This window comes from Melanerpes formicivorus, unplaced genomic scaffold, assembly GCF_026170545.1.
Source record: "Melanerpes formicivorus ecotype bairdi unplaced genomic scaffold, bMelFor1.0.p_v2 SCAF_54, whole genome shotgun sequence".
Lineage (NCBI taxonomy): Eukaryota > Metazoa > Chordata > Aves > Piciformes > Picidae > Melanerpes > Melanerpes formicivorus.
Window position 1 is genome coordinate 2,649,279 of NW_027142406.1, and position 22,088 is coordinate 2,671,366.

General features: G+C 42.6%; 1 protein-coding gene across 2 annotated transcripts in view; it reads right to left on the reverse strand.

Annotated features, from left to right (window-relative positions):
* Nucleotides 1–4,011: 4,011 nt before the first annotated feature.
* ALX1 (ALX homeobox 1) overlaps nt 4,012–22,088 on the reverse strand; it is a 29,239-nt gene continuing 11,162 nt past the window's right edge. For both annotated transcript variants that reach the window (XM_068160940.1, XM_068160939.1), the window contains one exon: nt 4,012–4,631. In XM_068160940.1, the coding sequence (XP_068017041.1) occupies nt 4,311–4,631 (321 nt within the window). In that variant the 3' untranslated portion in view covers nt 4,012–4,310. The remainder of the gene's footprint in view (nt 4,632–22,088) is intronic.

The window sequence follows — 22,088 nt, forward strand, 5'->3', positions numbered from 1 at the left end:
AGCCCAGACCTGGACACAGTACTCAAGGTGTGACCTAACCAGTGCTGAGTACAGGGTCACAGTGACTTCCCTGCTCCTGCTGGCCACACTATTCTTGATACAAACCTTACAGAGGACTTTGAGCTTTCAAAGATAATTGCACATCCATTCAGGAACAAAAAAAAATACTCCTTCCAATCCTTCCAATACAGGCTTAATGTTTTTAAAGTGTTGATGAATCAATCATAGGAGAAAAACCCAGGGCAGTGTTATGTCATCAGAAATTCTTCACAGCAATAATTACAGCGATATTTCACTTTCTCTTTTAGCAGGTTGGGGACTCTTTGCCCAGAAGTTCAATAAATTCACTTCTCAGCATTGCATGATGATCACATATCTCAAACATTAGTTAAAGTACTTGGCAGGAGAGCCATGTAAATCACCTCCCCTTGTTTTTAGTGCGTTTGCCACATGTTGAAGAAGCAGTGGAAAGATTAGTTGCCCGTGTTAAGGAATCATTAAAGAGGTGAAATCAAAGTACAAGACCACAAGTCCTGTCAAACGTGGGAGTATGGTCCAGTGGAAAACAGAATCATTTGCCTTGAATAGAAACTTACTCAGACTATTTGCATAGACTGAAATGCCTCTTTGCTAGCATTTTCTTTCAAAAAGGGAAGCCTACAAACAGCCCTGTTGGCTCTGTTTGCACTACTTGTGGAATAAGGGGCTACTCATCTTGCTTAAAAAACCTGAGCCTGGCCTTAAGCCAGCGTGGGCCAGATTCTGCCATCCCCACCAGAGCTGAATAGTACTTTAAGCTGGGCCTGATTATGAACCGATTATTCATGTTGTGCTGAGCAGCTCTTTGCATGAATGAGGCCATTGTGAATAAACATTTACAAGTGATTCACAATTTGCTCTGTGTGAGTAGCCTCACTCCCCTCAATGCATCTACTCATGGAGTAAAGCACTACTAAATAGAAGTGGCAGAATGTGACCCTGTTGTAGTACTTGACATCTAACATGAAGATACTTTTTCATTAGCTAAATGAAACACTGCAAGCAACAGGCTATCATTCATCCTTTGAGAGGAGGCTGATGCAAGAGCATGACAAGCTTAATGCAGGCCTGCAACTTATCACACCTCAGGTTTAATGAAGGGTTGAATACCTGCTTGTCTAATGCATAAAATTATGCCAGCAGCGTTTAACAAACAAATTCCATTGCTAAAGCTGAGGGGAGGGAAATAAAGAATTTGTTAGAATTGTTTCCCTTTTACTTAAAATCAACAGAAGGATGGCATAGCATTTGTTTAACTCTGATTTTGAAAGCCTGACGGGTCTGAAAATGTTGCAGTGTTTTAGGAATAGATGCTTATTCTCCCCAGGTATTCTGTCATGGCAATAAACTTCCTAGGAATTGTTTGATTTTAACTCTTGATATAAGAAGCCTCCTAAAAAAAAAAAAAAAGAAAGAAAACACAAAACTCTTTTTTCCCCTGGATTTCACAGGACAAAACTCTGCTGTCACAATAAACAAGTAAACTGAAAGAGAGGCAACAATAAAAACGGCTTAAAGTTTGTTGCCAGATAACCTTTTGCTTCTGTATCCACTGATAGTCTGCTAAAAAAAAAATTGTCTGGAAAAGACTAAAATGCTTTGGCACCTTCTAAATGCTATATCCAGGAAAAAAAATTTAAGTAAAGATTATGTGGAAACTGAAAACAACAACAACAACAACAACATGACCTGAACTGAAAACAGCTTGACCTGCTGAAAAAAAAACTCACAAAACTTGCATTTCCAACACTTTCATCCTTTTACATGTGGCACAAATGCCTGTATGAAACTAATACCTTTACTTGCACTAATAAAGCTCTTTTTTTTCTCCCCTTTAAATCATAAGTCTCACGTTACTGCTGCCTAAACAGACTATAAAAAAAGGCAAAGATGCATTTGAGCTGGGATACCCTTGCCCAGTTCATTAGGCCAAAGTTGAAGTTAATTTGCAGAAGGAGAATAAAAGTAGGAAACCACAAATTGGAGCACATGCATGTGTTAAACTCTGAGTTTATTACTAGAGGCAAATAAGGCAACCTTCCTTTCAATCAGCTGGAATCTGCTGTAAAATTCCCATTTTCAGCTGCTCCCAATGGTTTCAAAGTTGTTTGGGTTTTTTCCCGCTGAAAGATTACGGAATAGACCCCATCTCCTATTTTTGTTTTCAGGTTTAGCCTCCTGAGTGGGAAAGAGGCAGTTTGGGGGTTCCTGTGGACTTGTTTTTGAGAGTGCTGCTAGTTTTGCAGTTGCTGTGATGAATATGTGCTTCCCTGATCTTGCTTTCTCCCCACATCCGCTCTCTGCTCCTAACTAATGGCCAGAGAGAAAAGCAAAAAGGAGCAGAGGGTGCCCAGAGACTTGTATCCTGTTCTAATCACAGCCATGCAAGTCCTTCTTTATTTCAATTAATTTATTTTGCCTTTATGAACCTGAAAGACTGACTGTTGCTTTCAAAGAGGCTGACATTTCACTCATCTGAAGGAGCTTGGAATGTGACAGGGGAAAGGGAGGAGAAGTAAATCAAAGCAGATAGCAATTCTCCAGATGTAAAGTATTTTTCTTCTCCTCTATTTTTTTTTTCCACCAGAAATGTCAGAAAGTCTGCTGACATTTTAATTCCTTTGTGATAGGCTGGGAGCTGAGAGCCAAATCCTGCTGCCACTGCAGATGAAAAAAAGAAAATTCCTATCAACTTTAAAGTGACCAAACCAGTCTTACACTCGGGGAGGGGGGAGGAAGAAAAGGGAAGAAAAATAAAGGGGGGAAAAACTCCAACAAACAAGCCAAGTATTAACAAATTGTGATTAAAACTAAATTAAATGTACTCTTAAAACACCTTGAGATCAGTTACAGATTGAAACCATTAACCTTTGCTGGACTCCTTTTAATTTCACCAGTGTAACAAAAACAATTAGTAAGACTGGATTGGAAGCAAGACTTTGCTGTTGCATTTTTTAATGAATCTGGATTCTGCTGAAAATTTTGCAGTCCTATTCCAAGCTCTCTTCTAGACACTTAAGTTTCAAGATATGCTATCTACCACCTTAAAGATGGAATCACAGAACTTTAGGAGGTGGAAGGGACCTCGAAAAATCATCTAGTCCAACCCCCCTGCCAGAGCCGGATCACCTAGGGCAGATCACACAGGAACATATCCAGGTGGGTTTTGAATATCTCCAGAGAAGGAGACTCCACAAACCCCCTGGGCAGCCTGTTCCGGTGTTCTATCACCCTCACAGGGAAAAAATGTTTCCTCCTGTTTCCATGGAACTTCCTATGCCTCAGCTTCCACCCACTGCCCCTTGTGCTGTCATTAGGCATCACCCAGCAGAGCCTGGCTCCAGCCTCTTGGCACTCACCCTTTACATCTTTATAAACATCAATTAAATCACCCCTTAAATTTAAATAGTGGTTGACTTACACACCCTGTGCATGTCTGAAAACTAGAAACACTGTGGATCCTGCTTTTAGTGAAACGTTTGACCAAAAAAAACTCATTATCTTTAAGAGGAACTCACTCAGCTCCATAAAACAAAGGAATAACTTCTATTCTCATTAGGTTGGTGGTGCGGTGCTGCGACTCCAACAAGCTCAACATACAATTAGCAAAACAGAGCTGGTTCAGAGCAGCAGCACATTGCTGAGAGAGTTAGGTCTGCCAATTCCACCTACAGCATGAACAATCATATATTTATTTTTTTCCTCTTCTGTGAAGTTTGCTTAGAGATTTACTTCATAGTTTCAGTATAATAAATTTATTTCCCTTTACGGAGTTGCTCCCTCCTGAAGTACTCCTTTGTAAAGCATTACTTTTTTTACACACAGCACTGCTTAAAAATCGATGGAGTAGACATATTTGCTTGATAGTTTTATTCCTTTTTTGCAGGTTCTATAGCTGTATTTCATCAATTGGTACAACAAAACATATTTTTTTAATATATATATATATATAGATAAAAAAACCACCAAAAACAAATAAACAAACAAAAAAAATAACCCAGTATAACAAAGAGGGCTTTATGAGCTCGATGCATGGTAAAATCTATTTGGTTTATTATTGGTTTATTGTTAAATATTATATTGCATTTGTTTAAGCAGACATTGTGTATATTGTGATTTCTAGCATTCCACACATAGCAGCTTACTGTTGTGTCCTTTAAATATGGGAAATAAAAATGTTTTCAGTTTGCTATTTAAAAAAAAATAATAATAATTATAATAAAAAATCAAAACCAACAGAAAGGAGGAAATGAAGACAGAGAACTGCTATATTACATGGCCCAGGAAATATTGGCAGCATGCTCTTTGGCTTTCATCCGTAGAACTGCAATGCTGGAGGACCGCCTCTCAAACTCCGGCTTGGTTTCAAAAGCATGTCCATTGGTCGCCCCAGAAAGCAAAGAGTCAGTGAAAAAATTATTGAGGGGCACGTGGCTGAACTGATTCTGGTGGTTTGAAAAGCCTGTGTAGCCAGAATCTGTCCGAGGGGAATGGGAATAAGGCGTCATGCAGGAGGACGTCTCCCGTGGCAGCATGCATGAAGTAACCACAGAACCGCTCGCCGCGTTCCCTGCCCACAGATTGTTCTGAATCTGGAAAAGACAACATAAATATCAAATAAATAAATAAATAAATGGAGTTTACATTTAGATAGTTCATCTTTTGTTTTCTGCAGTGTTTGGTTTGCTTTACTTAACAAGATCCATTATTCTATCTGTGATTCTATGATTCGGTTCTCCTTTAAAACAATATCTATGATTCTATGATTCAGTTCTCCTCTAAACCAATATCTATGATTCTATAATTCAATTCTCCTCTAAAACAATATCTATGATTCTATGATTCAGTTCTCCTCTAAAACAATATCTATGATTCTATGATTCAGTTCTCCTCTAAAACAATATCTATGATTCTATGATTCAGTTCTCCTCTAAAACAATATCTATGATTCTATGATTCAGTTCTCTAAACCAGTATCTATGATTCTATAATTCAATTCTCCTCTAAAACAATATCTATGATTCTATGATTCAGTTCTCTAAACCAATATCTATGATTCTATAATTCAATTCTCCTCTAAACCAATATCTATGATTCTATAATTCAATTCTTCTCTAAAACAATATCTATGATTCTATGATTCAGTTCTCCCCTAAACCAATATCTATGATTCTGTGATTCAGTTCTCCTCTAAACCAATATCTATGATTCTATGATTCAGTTCTCCTCTAAAACAAGCAGCAAGCACTTCACTTAGCTCCCTGCAATCTCAAAGATGTTCCATGAGTTAAAAGAGCAGATCGTTCACTTCAGAGCAAAGCCTGCTGAATCATATTCCTTGCTCTGTCATCCATTTGCTCCGTGGCTCTGAGTGTTTACCATTGACCCTCAGGGCACCATCAGCCCAGCCAGTCAGTAAAATTAGTGGAAGCACACAAGTGGCTTAAAAAAAAAAAAAAGGTGTTGAAAGTGTGTGCAGTATCACAGCTGGTTTACACCATAAAAGATTCTCTCCATCAGAGTTCTTTCTCACTGTAAGGGCAGGAAACAGAATAAAAGGGCAGACAAAACAAACCAAGTTTTCTCAAGCAGCAAAGCCCGACAAGTATTTGCCAAATTAAATACTGAGAAGCACGACTGCATTAAAACAAATCCATCAAAGACAAACGTGGCTGATAACGCATCCAAGAGTTTTCTCTAAAGGTGTTTCAAAGATGATTTTAAGTGGCTGATAACACATCCAAGAGTTTTCTCTAAAGGTGCTTCAAAGATGATTTTAAGTGGCTGATAATGGATCCAAGAGTTTGCTCCAAAGGTGTTTCAAAGATGATTTTAAGTGGTTGATAACACATCCAAGAGTTTGCTCTAAAGGTGTTTCAAGGATGATTTGAAGATAAAAATTCTTTTCATTACTTGTTTTGTACCAAATTATGCTTGAGGGTATTTCTCTTTCCACTCTCAGCCTTAACTGGCTGCACTGTGCAACCCCTGGAAAATGTTACATGACAGACTAGGAGACAAATTTTGCGGTTGCCAGCAATGTCTGCGGAAGATCTGGAGTAACCACGTAGTCAAGCTTTGATGTGCAATGTCCTCTGTGCTTGGCAGTCACTTAAAGCTTCATTCTGAGTCTTGGGCCTTCTCCTACCATCTATGTATAGATGCTATTCGTGGACAGGCATTTTTCACTCCTTTGTTACCAGCTGAATAGACAGAGCGATTTTCAAGGCCTACCACAAGTCAGCTCCTGCCATTATCTCGGGCTGTGCATTCTTTCGTTCCTCCTCTATTCACTCTGCTTTAATCAAACCTCACACTCAGCAGCTGTCCTCCTGTCTTTTTAAACTCTCTCTATCAGGACTGTGTGGATATAATTTCTGACAGTCTAACTTTCTCAAGTCACTTCACACTTGCACTCACCGTTATACAATACACAGCTTTATATTTCTCCTTCACTTATATCTCTGTTCTGAATGCTGATTAAATACATACACACACACACACACAACTATCATGATACAAGATATTTATAGCCCTCATTCACAGTACAGAACTTCTTAGCCAGTAACTATATCCATTTTCTTTGTGTTTTCCTCTGCTAAATTTGACTTCATCCTGAAAAATCTGTCATCTGCTCAGTATATCACTGCTCTGATGCACTGGGATTGAGTCCACATGTCTTTGTTCTCTGCTATACCTTGGAGCAATCACAATTACTCTTCAGTTAGCACTGCAAAGTGAATTCCCACTTCAAACTTCATTTTTCCTTCACATTCCAAATCCACAGACAAAGGAATTTTGGCTTTAAGATAGGCAGACTATCTCTCTGAGTGAATGATGGGGTTTTTTCCTTCCCAAGTGGAGGTCAGGGGAAGTAGTGAATTATGACAGCCACAGACATGCATGCACACACACAGAGAACCAAAACATGTTTCTAATGCTGAGTTGTTTTTCTTTTCTTTTCCCATTGTCCTATCACTTTGCAACAACACATACCCACCAAACCACCAGCAAGCTAAAGAGATAAATTATGGTTCACTGAACTCGTCTAGCTGAGTGCAGATAAGGAGTCCCATTTTAAAAGTTAACATTTTGAACAGCTGCCTTAGCAGAGAGCATCAAGAGCTGACAAACTAATTTGGACTCCTTGGCCCAAATTATACTCAGCACTGGTTAAGCGACACCTTGAGTTCTGTGTCCATTTCTGAGCCCCTCAGTTTAAGAAGGACATTGAGACACTTGAATGTGTCCAGAGAAGGGCAATGAGGCTGGGGAGAAGTCTCAAGCACAAGCCCTATGAGGAGTGGCTGAAGGATCTGGGGTTGTTTAGCCTGGTGAAGAGGAGGCTCAGGAGACCTTCTTGCTGTCTACAGCTACCTGAAGGGAGGTTGTAGACAGGTGGGAGTTGGTCTCTTCTCCCAGGCAACCAGCAACAGAACAAGAGAAAGAATAGAATAGAATAGAATAGAATAGAATAGAATAGAATAGAATAGAATAGAATAGAATAGAATAGAATAGAATAGAATAGAATAGAATAGAATAGAATAGAATAGAATAGAATAGAATAGAATAGAATAGAATTAACCAGGTTGGAAAAGACCTTTGACATCACCAAGTCCAACCTATCACCCAACACCATCAACTCAATCGTGGCACTAAGCGCTTCATCCAGTCTCTTCCTAAACACCTCCAGTGATGGTCACTCCATCACCTCCCTGGGCAGCACATTCCAATGGCCAATCTCTCTGTGAAGAACTTCTTCCTAACATCCAGCCTAACCTTCCCCTGCTGTAGCTTGAGACTGTGTCCTCTTGTTCTGTCTCAAGCTGCACCAGGGAAGGTTTAGGCTCAAGGTGAGGAGAAAGTTCATCACAGAAAGAGTAATTAGCCATTGGAATGTGCTGCCCAGGGAGGTGGTGGAGTCACCATCCCTGGAGGTGTTCAGAAAGGGATTGGACGTGGCACTTGAAGCCATGGTTTAGTTGTCAGAAGGTGTCAGGTATTAGGCAATAGGTTGGACTTGCTGATCTCTGAGGTCTTTTCCAACCTGGTTGATTCTATGAAAGCCACAGTAGCAACACATGTCCCCAGGCTCTTGGTCTGCCCAACTCCTTGCTCACACAGACATGCATATGTACAAGCATGCACACACAGTTTCAGAGCCACTCATGGGAATGCAGCTTGCCTTGCAGCACACATGCATATGCACAGCTGGTTGGGCACACCTCAGGTATCTGCTCCTGCATATCTTAGGTGGTCTGCTGAGAGGTAATGGAGTGAATAGGGTGCCTGAGGAAGGATATCGAGGATTTTCCCTCCTTCTTGTGGACCTCCTGAGATCTACAGGAGGAAAGAGACTCCAGTGAGAGTTTCAGAACTTTCCAGTCCACATCCTTCCCCTCCTCCCTTCAGCAGTTTTCAGAAGACTCTCAAACATCAGCCCATGAAAGACCCTCTGTGGCTTGGCATGATCCTCAGATGCCTTATTAAGTCTCAATTAACCCACTTGAGCAAGTTTTGACTTATAATCAGACAAGCTATTATTTTAATCTTCAGAAAACAGGTGTGGTGTTGCTTTTTGTTTTTCTGGGAATTAGAAGACATTACTTGGGGGTTGGAACTAGATGATCCTTGTGGTCCCTTCCAACCCTGACTGATACTATGATACTTATCTGAACCTATATGAATCACTCACTTGATTACCAAATTCTGTGGCATTCAGCTGCACAGAACATTCCAGAATAGAGAGAAGAACCTTCCCAAAGAGAGCAGTACCTCTCTGATGGCTCAGGACTCAGGGATTTCTGAGTGTCCTATTGTCTGGAAGGTTTCTCACATTCTAGTACAGATTTACAGAATGGGACAAGAAGGAAACAAGGGGCCCTGAAAGAGCTGGAAAGTATGGTGGGCTAAGTCATCCACTAAGACCCATGAGGCTTACTGACTTCTCAGACTTAATGAGTTTGGAGCCCCATAGCATGTGATTAGAGCAGAGAGGAGAGCAGTAAACACAGCAGCTGAAAGTCTGTGAGGTTCAGATAATATCCCGACTTTTGAAGCTGAAGTTGAAGTTGTACACATTCTGTTTCAGTCATGAGCTGGGAAAAATCAGAAACCCAGTCATCCATACAAAAATCACTGTCTTTTTATTACTTTTGTTCAGGAATGCCAGAAACTCCTAATTGTACCACATTTCATTTCATTTCCTAGTTACATAGACCTTTCCTCCAGCAGAGATGACAGATTAAGCAATTGTTGGGGTTTTCTTTCCCTTTTTTCTACAAAACAAGTCATTCATTCCCATTTCCACCATGCTGCATTTCAGTTTGTTTTGCTTGTATCACTCCTTTACTGAGTAGAAACAAGAAGTTGATACAACTAAAGAAGAAACCAGAATATCGATGATATAGATATAGGTATAGGTATAGGTGATAAAGATAGATATAGAGATATAGATATAGATATAGATATAGATATAGATATAGATATAGATATAGATATAGATATAGATGATATAGATATAGAGATATAGAGAGATAGAGATAGAGATAGAGATAGAGATAGAGATAGAGATAGAGATAGAGACAGATAATGACAGAGAGAGATGATATAGAGGTAGAGATAGATACAGAGAGAGAGAATGAGATATAGAGATAGAGTTAAAGCTAGAGATAGAGATAGAGATGATAGAGATATAGAGATAGAGATAGAGATAGAGATAGAGATAGAGATAGAGATAGAGATAGAGATAGAGATAGAGAGATAGACAGAGGTAGAGAGAAAGAGAGAGAGAGGTAGAGAGAGAGAGGGAGAGAGAGAGAGAGATGAGAGAGAGAGAGGCCAAATTTTGAGACCCAGAACTTTCACAACAGGAAAAAGAAATCTGTTTCAATAGGAACACACACGACTTTGCCTTTAATACACTCATGATGGGAAGACTTCTATAGGTTCAGAGACTCAGCTTGTAAGAGCCCAATAACCTGTGTGGTTTGGAGGTATCAGAGAATCACTTTTCCCTATTTCTAGCAGTTTGCTTTGCATTAAACTAAGCTTAGCACCAGCAATTTTCCTGATATTTTTATCCCAGGCAAATCTCTCTCAATTTAACTTCAGTGAGACTTCACAGGTGCAAATGAGAAGAGAATTCATGCCAATGTTGTGCTTAAGAAACATGTGAGCAAGCTATTCATTCCTATAATTTTTAAAGGGATGTCCTGGGTTTCTTCCTGAGAGGAAGGAATCCAAATTAGCAAACTCAACTTCAGAAATGCCTCAAGATGCAAGGACAGTTTTGCCTCGTCCCTCGTGAGACAGTTATGCTTTTCAAAGGGTGTATCAATCATATCTGTTCTCTATTCATCTTAGTTGGTGGAGGTGACTTCACCCTTTTGACACTAGCTTTTCTTATCTTAGCCACACAAATATCTTGTAGTGAAATACAGGGGCAGAATATACGCCTGTGTTCAAAATAAATACCGTAATGTCGTACAATAAGGCAAAATTATCTGGGCTGCCTTCTGGTATGTTGGGAGGAAAAGGGACATTATGTACATGAATTTAAAGAAAATATTTTTCCTCTTAAACTCTTGTATGATCCATGAACTATATAAAAGGTAATTCAGAGGCTGTGAATGAGGCTATACATGCAGCACATCTCTGGTTTCTGTTAACATCACAAACAACTTGAGCTCTGCTCTTGTGGTTACCGTGAAATTACCAGAGCCCTTCAATATATTTACCTACTGTATGTTTTATACACACACACACACACACACACACACAGAGCCTTCCCAATAGAAAAAAAATATATAAAATCATAAAAAGCAGAATTTCATAGCTTGGACAAGACCATAACTAGAGAGTTATGGCTGTTAACATGGTTATGATATCATTTCTTCGGCATATGACCTTCTGCTTGACACTGCAGAGGAAAATTAGCTGAGGTAATTGGTCATCCCACTTGGTGTCATTGGGGTTTTGATTTTTTTTTTGTTTTGTTTTGCTACTAAAGTTTCAACTTCTGGAGTTTTAGCCTTCTTAAAAGAGCACCTGAAGAAATCACATAAACTCAAATTTTCTGGCAGTTTTACTATCACAAAGCTTTGGCTCTCTCATTACCAAATGCCTTAACCGACACTATTCGAGTCACCTGCCTCTCCAGACTGGAGCCTTGTTTCCAGCAGACACACATATGAGCACACACAGCTTCTCTTTGAGTGTATGTACAGGTTTTGTACTTCAAATGGGAAATAAAAAGCTTAACTCTTTCAAGACCTCTGGATATGAAGTAATAAGTTATTTTTGTTGTTCTTATTACATAACAAACATCATGCTGCATTATGCTACATGCCACCGTGCCCAGTTTTGGGCTCCCCAGTTCACGAGAGACAAGGACCTGCTGGAGAGAGTCTAAGGGAGAGCCACAAGGACAATTAGGGGACTTGAGGATCTCCCCTATGAAGAGAGACTGAGAGCCCTAGAGCTGTTTAGTCTTGAGAAAAGAAGACTGAGAGGGGATCTGATCAAGATCTATCAATATCTGAGGGGTGGGTGTCAAGTAGAGAGGGCCAAGCTTTTTTCAGTGCTGCACAGTAATAAGACAAGGGACAATAGGTACAAGCTTGAACACAGAAGATTTCACCTCACCATGAGAAGAAACTGCTTTACAGTGAGGGTGACAGAGCACTGGAGCAGGCTGCCCAGAGAGGCTGTGGAGTCTCCTTCCCTGGAGATTTTCCGAACCCACCTGGATGCATTCCTGCATGGGCTACCCTAGCTGATCCTGCTCTGGCAGGGTTGGACTGGATGATCTCTGGAGGTCCCTTCCAACCTCTAATGTTCTGTGATTCTTCACTGTGATACTGAGATTATAATTACTTTAGTAAATCACTGGAAGCTGCACGTTAACTCTGTTGTCAGGATGTTCCTGGGCATTGCAGGGCAGACAAGAGGGGCACTAACCAAACAGTTAAGAGTTTGCCTAATTATAGAAAACATGAATGTCAAAAAAAAGAGTGATTTGCTAAATTTTTGTCATTCCTCTCTTTGGGTGAAGCAACAAACAATCTTTACACAGCCAGAGAACGTGAAATGTGTTTTCCCAAGAAGCTATTTAAGGCAGATTAAATGTGGTAGCTGTTAATCTGCTTAAAACTGCTAGTTTACAACTCATGCTGCATTGGCTGTTCCTAGTCCATCAGCAATCTTTATTTGGCCTATCATATGATACAGTACTTTTTTTTCCTGGAGAGGGGCTATAAGAACACTCAAAGTATGGGCAGATTTGCCTGCAGTTACCAAATTTGCAGATTCATAAATTATCAGAATAATTTACACCTAAAAAGACCTTTGGGATTATTATTCCAAACCTTTTCTCACAGCTAAGGTTTGGAGTTTGGATTTAGATCAGGTTACTCACGCCTTATCCTTTAAGTTTTGAGTAGCTCCAGAGATCAATAAATTCTATAGGCAACTTGTTCCAAGACTTCTCTGCTCTCCTTGGATTTTTTTTCCTTTATATCTGGACAGAATTTTGAATTTGAATTTTTGAATTAACCAAGTGGGAAAAGACCTTTGAGACCATTGAGTCCAACCTATCACCCAACACCATCTAATCAACTAAACCATGGCACCAAGCACCCCATCCAGTCTCCTAAACACCTCCAGTGATGGTGACTCCACCACCTCCCTGGGCAGCACATTCCAATGGCCAATCTCTCCTTCTGTGAAGAACTTCCTAACATCCAGCCTAAATCTGCCCTCAAGGCGCATCTTGAGACTATGTCCTCTTGTTCTGGTGCTGATTGCCTGGGAGAAGAGACCAACCCCCACCTGGCTACAACCTCCCTTCAGGTACTTGTAGACTGCAAGAAGGTCTCCTCTGAGCCTCCTCTTCTCCAGGCTAAGCAACCCCAGCTCCCTCAGCCTCTCCTCATAGGGCTCTGCTCCAAACTCTTCCCCAGCCTCCTTGCCCTTCTCTGGACATATTCCAACATCTCAACATCTTTCCTACACTGAGGGGCCCAGAACTGGACACAGGACTCAAGGTGTGGCCTAACCAGTGCTGAGTACAGGGTCATAATGAGTTCCCTGCTCCTGCTGGCCACACTATTCCTGATACAAGCCAGGATGCCATTGGTGGCATGGTGAACATTGCTGGCTCATGTTCAGCCTACTATCAACCACTACCCCCAGGTCCCTTTCTGCCTGGCTGCTCTCCAGCTATTCTGACCCCAGCCTGTAGCACTGCCTGGGGTTGTTGTGGCCAATGTGTAGAACCTGGCACTTGGATGTGTTAAATCTCATGCCCTTGGACTCTGCCCATCTGTCCAGCCTGTCCCTCTGCAGAATACTGTTTGGACTACCCTAGGAGATCCTGCTTTTGGCAGGGGGGTTGGACCCAATGATCTCTGAGGGCTCCTCTAATGTACTCTGATACTGTGTAATACTTCTTGGTGTAATTTTTGACCATTATATGAGAACCATTGGACCTAATGAACATGGGAAGATCACCTGGTTTGGACTGAATTCAGGTACATATGAAAGAGCTGCAGCAAAACATTTGCAGATATGTCTAATAAAATGCAAGTTGGCCTTTGGTAGTGAAAGGCTTAATGTAGCAGCTCTGAAATATAGAATAGAATAGAATAGAATAGAATAGAATAGAATAGAATAGAATAGAATAGAATAGAATAGAATAGAATAGAATAGAATAGAATAGAATAGAATAGAATAGAATAGAATAGAATTAACCAGGTTGGAAAACACCTTCAAGATCATCGAGTCCAACCTATCACCCAACACCATCTCATCAACTAAACCATGGCACCAAGTGCCTCATCCAGTCTCTTCCTAAACACCTCCAGTGATGGTGACTCCACCACCTGCCTGGGCAGCACATTCCAATGGCCAATCTCTCTTTCTGTGAAGAACTTCTTCCTAACATCCAGCCTAAACCTGGTGCAGCTTGAGACTGTGTCCTCTTCTTCTGTTGCTGGTTGCCTGGGAGAAGAGACCCATTCGTTCCACATTTAGGCCTCACATATGGCAAACAACAGAAAAATCTGTTCACCTCTGAGTTAGAAAGTTTTCCTGAGGTGCAAAACAATTCAGGATTCAGAAAGTCATCAAGATTTCATCCTTGTGTAGGACATTTTGTAGGTAAACTGTGAATTTCCCCATTCTGCGGTCTCAGGGGCAGTTACAATAAGAATGCTCATGACTATGATACAAAGACAAAATATGCTCTTGCGGCCTAGAAGGCCAACACTGTTCTGGGGTGCATTAGAAGGGCTGTGGCTAATAGGTCAGAGAGGTTCTCTTCCCCCTACTCTGCCCTGCTAAGGCTGCATCTGGAATATTGTGCCCAGTTCTGGGCCCCTCAGTTCAAGAAGGACCTCAGGGAACTGCTTGAGAGAGTCCAGCATAGAGCCATGAAAATGATGAAGGGAGTGGAATATCTTCCTTATGAGGAGAGACTGAGGGACCTGAGAGCTCTGTGGCTTGGAGAGGGGGAGACTAAGGGCTGACCTCATTCATGTTTATAAAGATGTAAAGGGTGACTGCCCAGAGGCTGGAGCCAGGCTCCCTTGGGTGATGCCCAGTGACAGCTCAAGGAGCAATGTTGGAAGCTGAGGCATAGGAAGTTCCATGGAAACAGGAAGAAACATTTTTTTCCCTGTGAGAGTGATGGAACACTGGAACAGGCTGCCCAGGGCAGGTTGTAGAGTCTCCTTCTCTGGAAATATTCAAAACCCACCTGGATGTGTTCCTGTGTGCTCTGCTCTAAGTGCTCCTGCTTTGGCAGGGGGGTTGGACTGGATGAGCTTTCGAGGTCCCTTTGAACCCTTAACATTCTGTGATTCTGTACAAACTTCATACTTTGAAAAATGCTATTAAAAAGAAGCTTCTATCTCAGAAAAAAAAAAAATAATAATGAAAGGGTTTGCCTTATGAGCCCCAGTTAAAGCCATTCATGCACTTAAAAATATATACATACATTTGACAAATAATACAAAAGGCACCAGACTGAATATTGGGGCTGCAAGGAAGACCACATACAGTGACGGTTTAGAACGCAGGCAAAACAATATTCAGTGCACAGACTACTTTGTGCAGAACAGACACCACCCAAAAAGATTAGAAGTGCTGCTCTTGTTGGAAGATCAGCCACAGCAGTGCAACAGCCAGCACATATGCAGCAAACAGCACCCCGTGCACGTGGTGGCCCGGCCTGAGCTCCACGCTGTCACAGCTAGACAGCATGAGGATAGGACAAAGCTTCTTTGAAGCTAGCTCAGATATGTCTACCACATCGACTCCTACTTAATCAGCATTCCCCAGAACCTTAATGAACTATTGTGATTAACTGTCATTTATAGGCCTGGTACAGTTGAAAGAAGCTTTTTCGGTCGTATAACATGTGGTGTCTAATCCGTGCCATATGAAAGATTTAATTGGAGCATGTAACTTTGATTATTGTTAATGAGAATTACCCATGTGCACTAAGGCTAGCACAAAACTGTAAAGATGATCCAAGGACTTAGTCCATAACACATGTACACTGATACCACTTCTACACTCTGAGTGCCAAACAATCTTGTGACGCCCCTCCTGTTCAATATATTTCATTCAGACTGGTGGATGAAATGCATCCTTCTGCCTCTTCCTTCTCTTACTGAGATTTCAACACTCTCTATTATAGAATCATAGAATTATCAGGGTTGGAAGGGACCTCAAAGATCAGCTAGTTCCAACCCCCCTGACATGGGCAGGGACACCTCACACTACATCAGCTTGCTCAGAGCCACATCCAGCATGGGCTTAAAAACCTCCAGGGATGAGGCTTCCACCACCTCCCTGGACAGCCTGTGCCAGTGTCTCACCATCCTCAGGGTGAAGAATTTCTTCCTAACATCCAATCTGAATCCACCCATTCCTATTTTTGTTCCATTCCCCCTAGTCCTATCATTACCTGGCACCCTAAAAAGTCCCTCCCCAGCTTTCTTGTAGGCCCCCTTTTTTACAACTTCTGCATCACTCCAGTTCTCATACCTTTGAAATGCTTTTGTCTCCTTGAGATTCTGACCTGCACTAAGCTGGGTTTTTGCACACAGACACAAAAATAAGAAGGCTGGAGAAGAGGAGGCTCAGGGGTGACCTCATTGCTCTCTACAACTACCTTAAAGGTGGTTGTAGCCAGGTGGGGGTTGGTCTCTTCTCCCAGGCAACCAGCACCAGAACAAGAGGACACAGTCTCAAGCTGCGCCAGGGGAAGTTTAGGCTTGAGGTGAGGAGAAAGTTCTTCACTGAGAGAGTAATTGGCCATTGGAATGTGCTGCCCAGGGAGGTGGTTGAGTCCCCATCCCTGGAGGTGTTCAGGAGGGGATTGGATGTGGCACTTGGTGCCATGGTCTAGTCATGAGGTCTGTGGTGACAGGTTGGACTTGATGATCTTTGAGGTCTCTTCCAACCTTGGTGATATTGTGATAATTTAAAAAATAAAAATAAATAATGAGTTAATTCCTATGCAACTCTTTCCTGCATTTTCAAGTAGGTAAGAGAAGCAAACAGTGCATTTCATACATGATAATAAGAGGGAAAAGATCATGGTGTGACAAGGCAAACTCATTAGAACTGAGAATAATGACAACAAATGAACTAGACTTGAAGAACAAGCAAGTACAGGTTGCCCAGGGAGGTGGTGGAAGCCTCATCCCTGGAGGTTTTTAAGGCCAGGCTGGATGTGGCTGTGAGCAACCTGATGTAGTGTGAGGTGTCCCTGCCCATGGCAGGGGGGTTTGAACTAGATGATCCTTGAGGTCCCTTCCAATCCTGACAATTCTATGATTCTACAAGAAGAAAAGATGTAAAGTATGGAAAGAAGCTGAACTGGGGCAAAATGTTACTCCCTATATTGGTTTTGCAAGGATAAAATTTCTTTATACGATGGCGCACTCACACTTCTTGTGGTGCTTTGAGCCTTAACTGGGACTTAAGAGCTCAGATGGGGGCAAGGCTGAGAATCCCTCCCCCACTCCCCCCCTCCTCCTTCTCAACAGAGAGGGAGAAAAAAAGAAAAGGAAGGAGCAAATCCACCAAGAAATAATTTGGAGTCAGCTTGGAAGTAGAAAGGTAAAGAATTTTCTTTAAACAATATGTGTGTGTGTGTGTGTGTGTGTGTGTGTGTGTGTGTGTGTGTGTGTACATATATATGTATATATATATATATATAAATAGAACAGGTAAGGTTCTCAAGGGCAAGGAACAAGGATGGATGGAAGGGAAGAAAAAAAAAAAAACCCCAAGAATACAAAACCAGTCTCTCTGAAGAGGCGCAGAGGCAGCAGGGAGAAGGATCAGGGCCAACCACTTGGCAGAGGAGCAGAGACCCACCAGCAGTCCTTGTCCAGGCAAAGGCAGGGCCCAAGACAGCTAATGGCTGCAGTATCCTCCTTTCTATAGCCTTGCTGGGCAGGGAGGGGAGTGGAACAGACCAACTTAGTTTCCCAGGGGAAAAAACCCCTGCAGAGAGAGCAGTGCTCTTACAAGCCCTCCCCTCCCTGCTTCCAGGATGGGTGTTAACCTATCACACTTGTAAAGACAGCATCTTTAATATTGAGCTCACACAGGGAAATCTGGAGGTCTGTGTGACCGTGGTGTAGACTTTTGACCATATTTCACTCATGTGTATGAATAACAAAGGGATACAAATGAAATTTTGACTCAGGTTTTTGGTCCCCCTGCTGCTTCTCAGTCTTAAACATTCAATCTGACAAGGTCAAATACCTTGGGTAACATCAGCCTTCGCACTAGAAAGGTCTTCAAGAGATACTTGAACACACTGAGAGAGATCCATGAGTGTCTGTCCATCTACATCTTTCTGAACCTGCCTAGGAGTGCTCAAGAGGACTGCAGTGACAGGACAAGGACAAGGACAGGACAAGGGGCAATGGCTTCAAATTAGAGAAGAGCAGATTTAGATTGGATGTTAGGAAGAAGCTATTTACCATGAGGGTAGTGGAACACTGGAGCAGGTAGCCCAGGGAGGTAGTTGAGGCACCATCCTTGGAGATATTCAAAGTGAGGCTCGAGAGGGCTCCGGGCAACCTGATCTAGTGGAGGATGTCCCTGATGACTGCAGGGGGAATTGGGCTAGATGACCTTTGGGGGTCCTTCCCAACCCAGACCATTCTATGATTCTATGAGATCTATTTGCACACCCCCACCTAGGTGGATCTCAAAGAAGTGTTGTGTCCATTTACTTGAACACAGAGTGTATCATGCAGTGGTTTCTGAGGTAATGTGAGCTACTGTGTTCTTACATTACATTACAAAAACAAGTAGACTTTTAAGTGCCACTAGATCTGGAATGGTTGTGCTCATGTTCTGAACTGCTGGGACACAAACCAGGCACCAAAGAGAGCAACGTGCAACCTCCTCAGAAGTAAAGCACTTCTCACTAGACACAGTACAGCAAAAGTAGTCAAGACCAACAAGGTAAAAGAAGAGCAAGGTTAAGCAACCTTTTTATTGTTCCTCTCCCAACACATAATATATAGATCCACCTAAGATAACTAGAGATGTCTGCAGCCAAAGCAGACAAGAAGGAGCAAAAATACACTTTTAGGGACTGTGTTGTCTATTTTGTACCTTATACATTAGAAAGAGAAAACTTTGTTGACCAGATTTTTCACTAACTTTAAAGTGAACCCATTTCTGGCATGAAAGGCCCTTCAGCAAAGGTTCCTAAACAAAAATGTCTCTTATTTACCTGACCTCCAGCTAATTCCCCTGAAGTGTGCATCCTTCTTGTTAAGTCTCATTTATCAGCATTGTAACTGCGCTACACAGCCATCCCAAGACATCTTTAATTACACTAGACACTGAATTTAGGCGACAGAATCATGTACTAGAGAGTGTACTAGGATGATCAGAGGGCTGCAGCTCCTCTACTATGAGGACAGACTGAGGCAGTTGGGGCTATTCAGTCTGGAGAAGAGAAGGCTCCAAGGAGACTTTATTGTGGCCTTCCAGTATCTTAGGGGGGCTACAAGAAAGCTGGGGAGGGACTTCTTAGGGTGTCAGATGGAGGACTAGGGGGAATGGAACAAAAATAGAAATAGGTAGATTCAGATTGGATGTTAGGAAGAAATTCTTCACCATGAGAATGGTGAGAGACTGGCACAGGTTGCCCAGGTGGTGGAAGCCTCATCCCTGGAGGTTTTGAAGGCCAGGCTGGATGTGGCCCTGAGCAGCCTGCTCTAGTGTGAGGTGTCCCTGCCCATGGCGGGGGGGTTGGAACTAGCTGATCCTTGAGGTCCCTTCCAACCCTGACAATTCTATCACTCTACTACTTCTGTAGTAATATTTATTCAGATGAGTTGAAGTAAACATCTCCCTAAAGTGAAGCTACATTCATTGCCCCACTGAAGTTAAAATGCTGCCTCTTAGCTTTCATACCATCGGCAGAATATTGCTAGTTAATGAGGCTTAAATTGTCTGGGATAAGAATGAACTGTTTCCTGAGGGCACTTATGATGACTCAGACCACAATGTGCTGCATCTGCAAGAGAAACTTGAAGCTGAAATATTGAAACTACTGAAATCCTCTACTAAAATGAATTAAAAATACTGTGCATGGCACTTTCCTGGGGAACAAAAAAAAAGAAACCAAGCCATGATTTGCAGCATAATGTTGTCAAAAGTATTTTCTCTGAGAGGAAACTTAGCAATCCTGTGGTAGTTTTAATGTTAAAGCCTGGGGCGGGGGGTGGTGTTGGGGGTGCAAATAAATAAATTAATAACAGAATCACAGAATCACCAGGGTTGGAAGAGACCTCACATTTCAAGCCTAAAATTCCCCTGGTGCAGCTTGAGACTGTGTCCTCTTGTTCTGATGCTGGTTGCCTGGGAGAAGAGACCAACCCCTTCCTGGCTACAACCTCCTTTCAGGGAGTTGTAGAGAGCAAGAAGGTCTCCCCCGAGCCTCCTCTTCTCCAGGCTAAGCAACCCCAGCTCCCTCAGCCTCTCCTCATAGGGCTTGTGCTTGAGGTCTCTCCCCAGCCTCGCTGCCCTTCTCTGGATATGTTCAAGTGTCTCAATGTCCTTCTTAAATTGTGGAGCCCAGAACTGGACACAGGACTCACGGTGTGGCCTAACCAGTGCTGAATACAGGGGGCAAAATGAGTTCCCTGCTCCTGCTGTCCACAACTATTCCTGATGGCAGGCCAGGATGCCTTTGGTCTTCTTGGCCACCTGGGCACACCGCTGGCTCATGTTCAGCCCACTATCAACCAGCACCCCCAGGTCCCTTTCTGCCTGGCTGCTCTCAGCCACTTTGTCTCCAGCCTGTAGCTCTGCATGGGGTTGTTGTGGCCAAAGTGCAGCACCTGGCACTTGGACTTGTTGAATGCCATCATGTTGGACTCTGCCCATCTGTCCAGTTGTTTGAGGTCCCCTCTGCAGAGCCCTTCTACCCTCTAACAGATCAACATCTGCTCACACAATTGACCTGGAATATTGTATTAACTGTCCTCCTCTGCAATCCAGGTGTTGCCAGTATAATTAATGGAAGATGCATGTGTGCAGAGCTTGGGCAGTTTCGGAGATACTGAACTCTGCTTTTGGCAGCAACTGTTTTGCACAATAAACAACACCTGAAGTCCAAATATCCTGTAATAATATTTAACCACTGGACTGAATTAACAAAGCAAACAATTATAATCTGGGGGGGGGGGGGGGGAGATGTTGTTTATTAGTATTTTGAAGATAAAGATGTGTAATTTAAGAACAAAATTAGGCTTGATTATGGAAATAGAAATTGGACCAGACCACCTCTAGAAGTCCCTTCCAACCTCAGCTGTTCTCTGATTCAGAGCCAATCTTTCATCTAAAATCAGCTCTCAGGGAAACCTTTCAGGTTTATATAGTTGCAGCATCATGTTCTCTCATTTACATATGATTAAGATAACTGCTGAAGAGTCTTAAGTAGGAGCCTCCACACCTTCTGCTGACTGCAAAAGAAACTGCTATTCCTACTGGAACACGAGTAGGATGTCTGTCTTGTGAACACCACCATGGGTCACAACAGAAACCATCAGACTGTGAATTCATGCAATGCACACCAGAAATCCCCATTAGTTCCTGTTCCTTCTGCCACAGTGCACAGTCTTAAGCTGTGCCCAGGGGAGGTTTAGGCTGGATGTTAGGAAAAAGTTCTTCACAGAAAGAGTGATTGGCCATTGGAATGGGCTGCCCAGGGAGGTGGTGGAGTCACCATCCCTGGAGGTGTTTAGGAAGAGATTGGATGGGGTTGCTTGGTGCCATGGTTTAGATTGATGAGAGGGTGTTGGGTGATAGGTTGGACTTGATGATCTCTGAGGTCTTTTCCAACCTGGTTAATTCTATTCGTTCTATTCTATTCTATCTCAGCTTGGTTTCATTCATTTTAGACATTCATCCTACTTTTTTTTCCCAACCACATTGTTCTGTTCCCCCCCATATTATAAGGACTTTGTAAATAAGCTCTAGTGACCCATGTTCCACAATCCCCAGGAAAACTATTTTAACACTGTGGCTAGAAAAGTTGAAGAGAGGAGGAGAGGAGAGGAGAGGAGAGGGAGAGGAGAGGAGAGGAGAGGAGAGGAGGAGAGGAGAGGAGAGGAGAGGAGAGGATGAGGAGAGGAGGAGGAGAGGAGAGGAGAGGAGAGGAGAGGGAGGAGGAGAGGAGAGGAGAGGAGAGGAGAGAGAGGAGAGGAGAGGAGAGGAGAGGAGAGGAGAGGAGGAGGAGAGGAGAGGAGAGGAGAGGAGAGGAGAGGAGAGGAGAGGAGAGGGAGGAGAGGAGGAGAGGGGAGAGGAGAGGAGAGGAGAGGAGAGGAGAGGAGAGGAGAGGAGAGGAGAGGAGGAGGAGAGGAGAGGAGAGGAGAGGAGAGGAGAGGAGAGGAGGAGAGGAGAGTGAGAGGAGAGGAGAGGAGAGGAGAGGAGAGGAGAGGAGAGGAGAGGAGAGGGAGAGGAGAGGAGAGGAGAGGAGAGGTAGAGGAGAGGAGAGG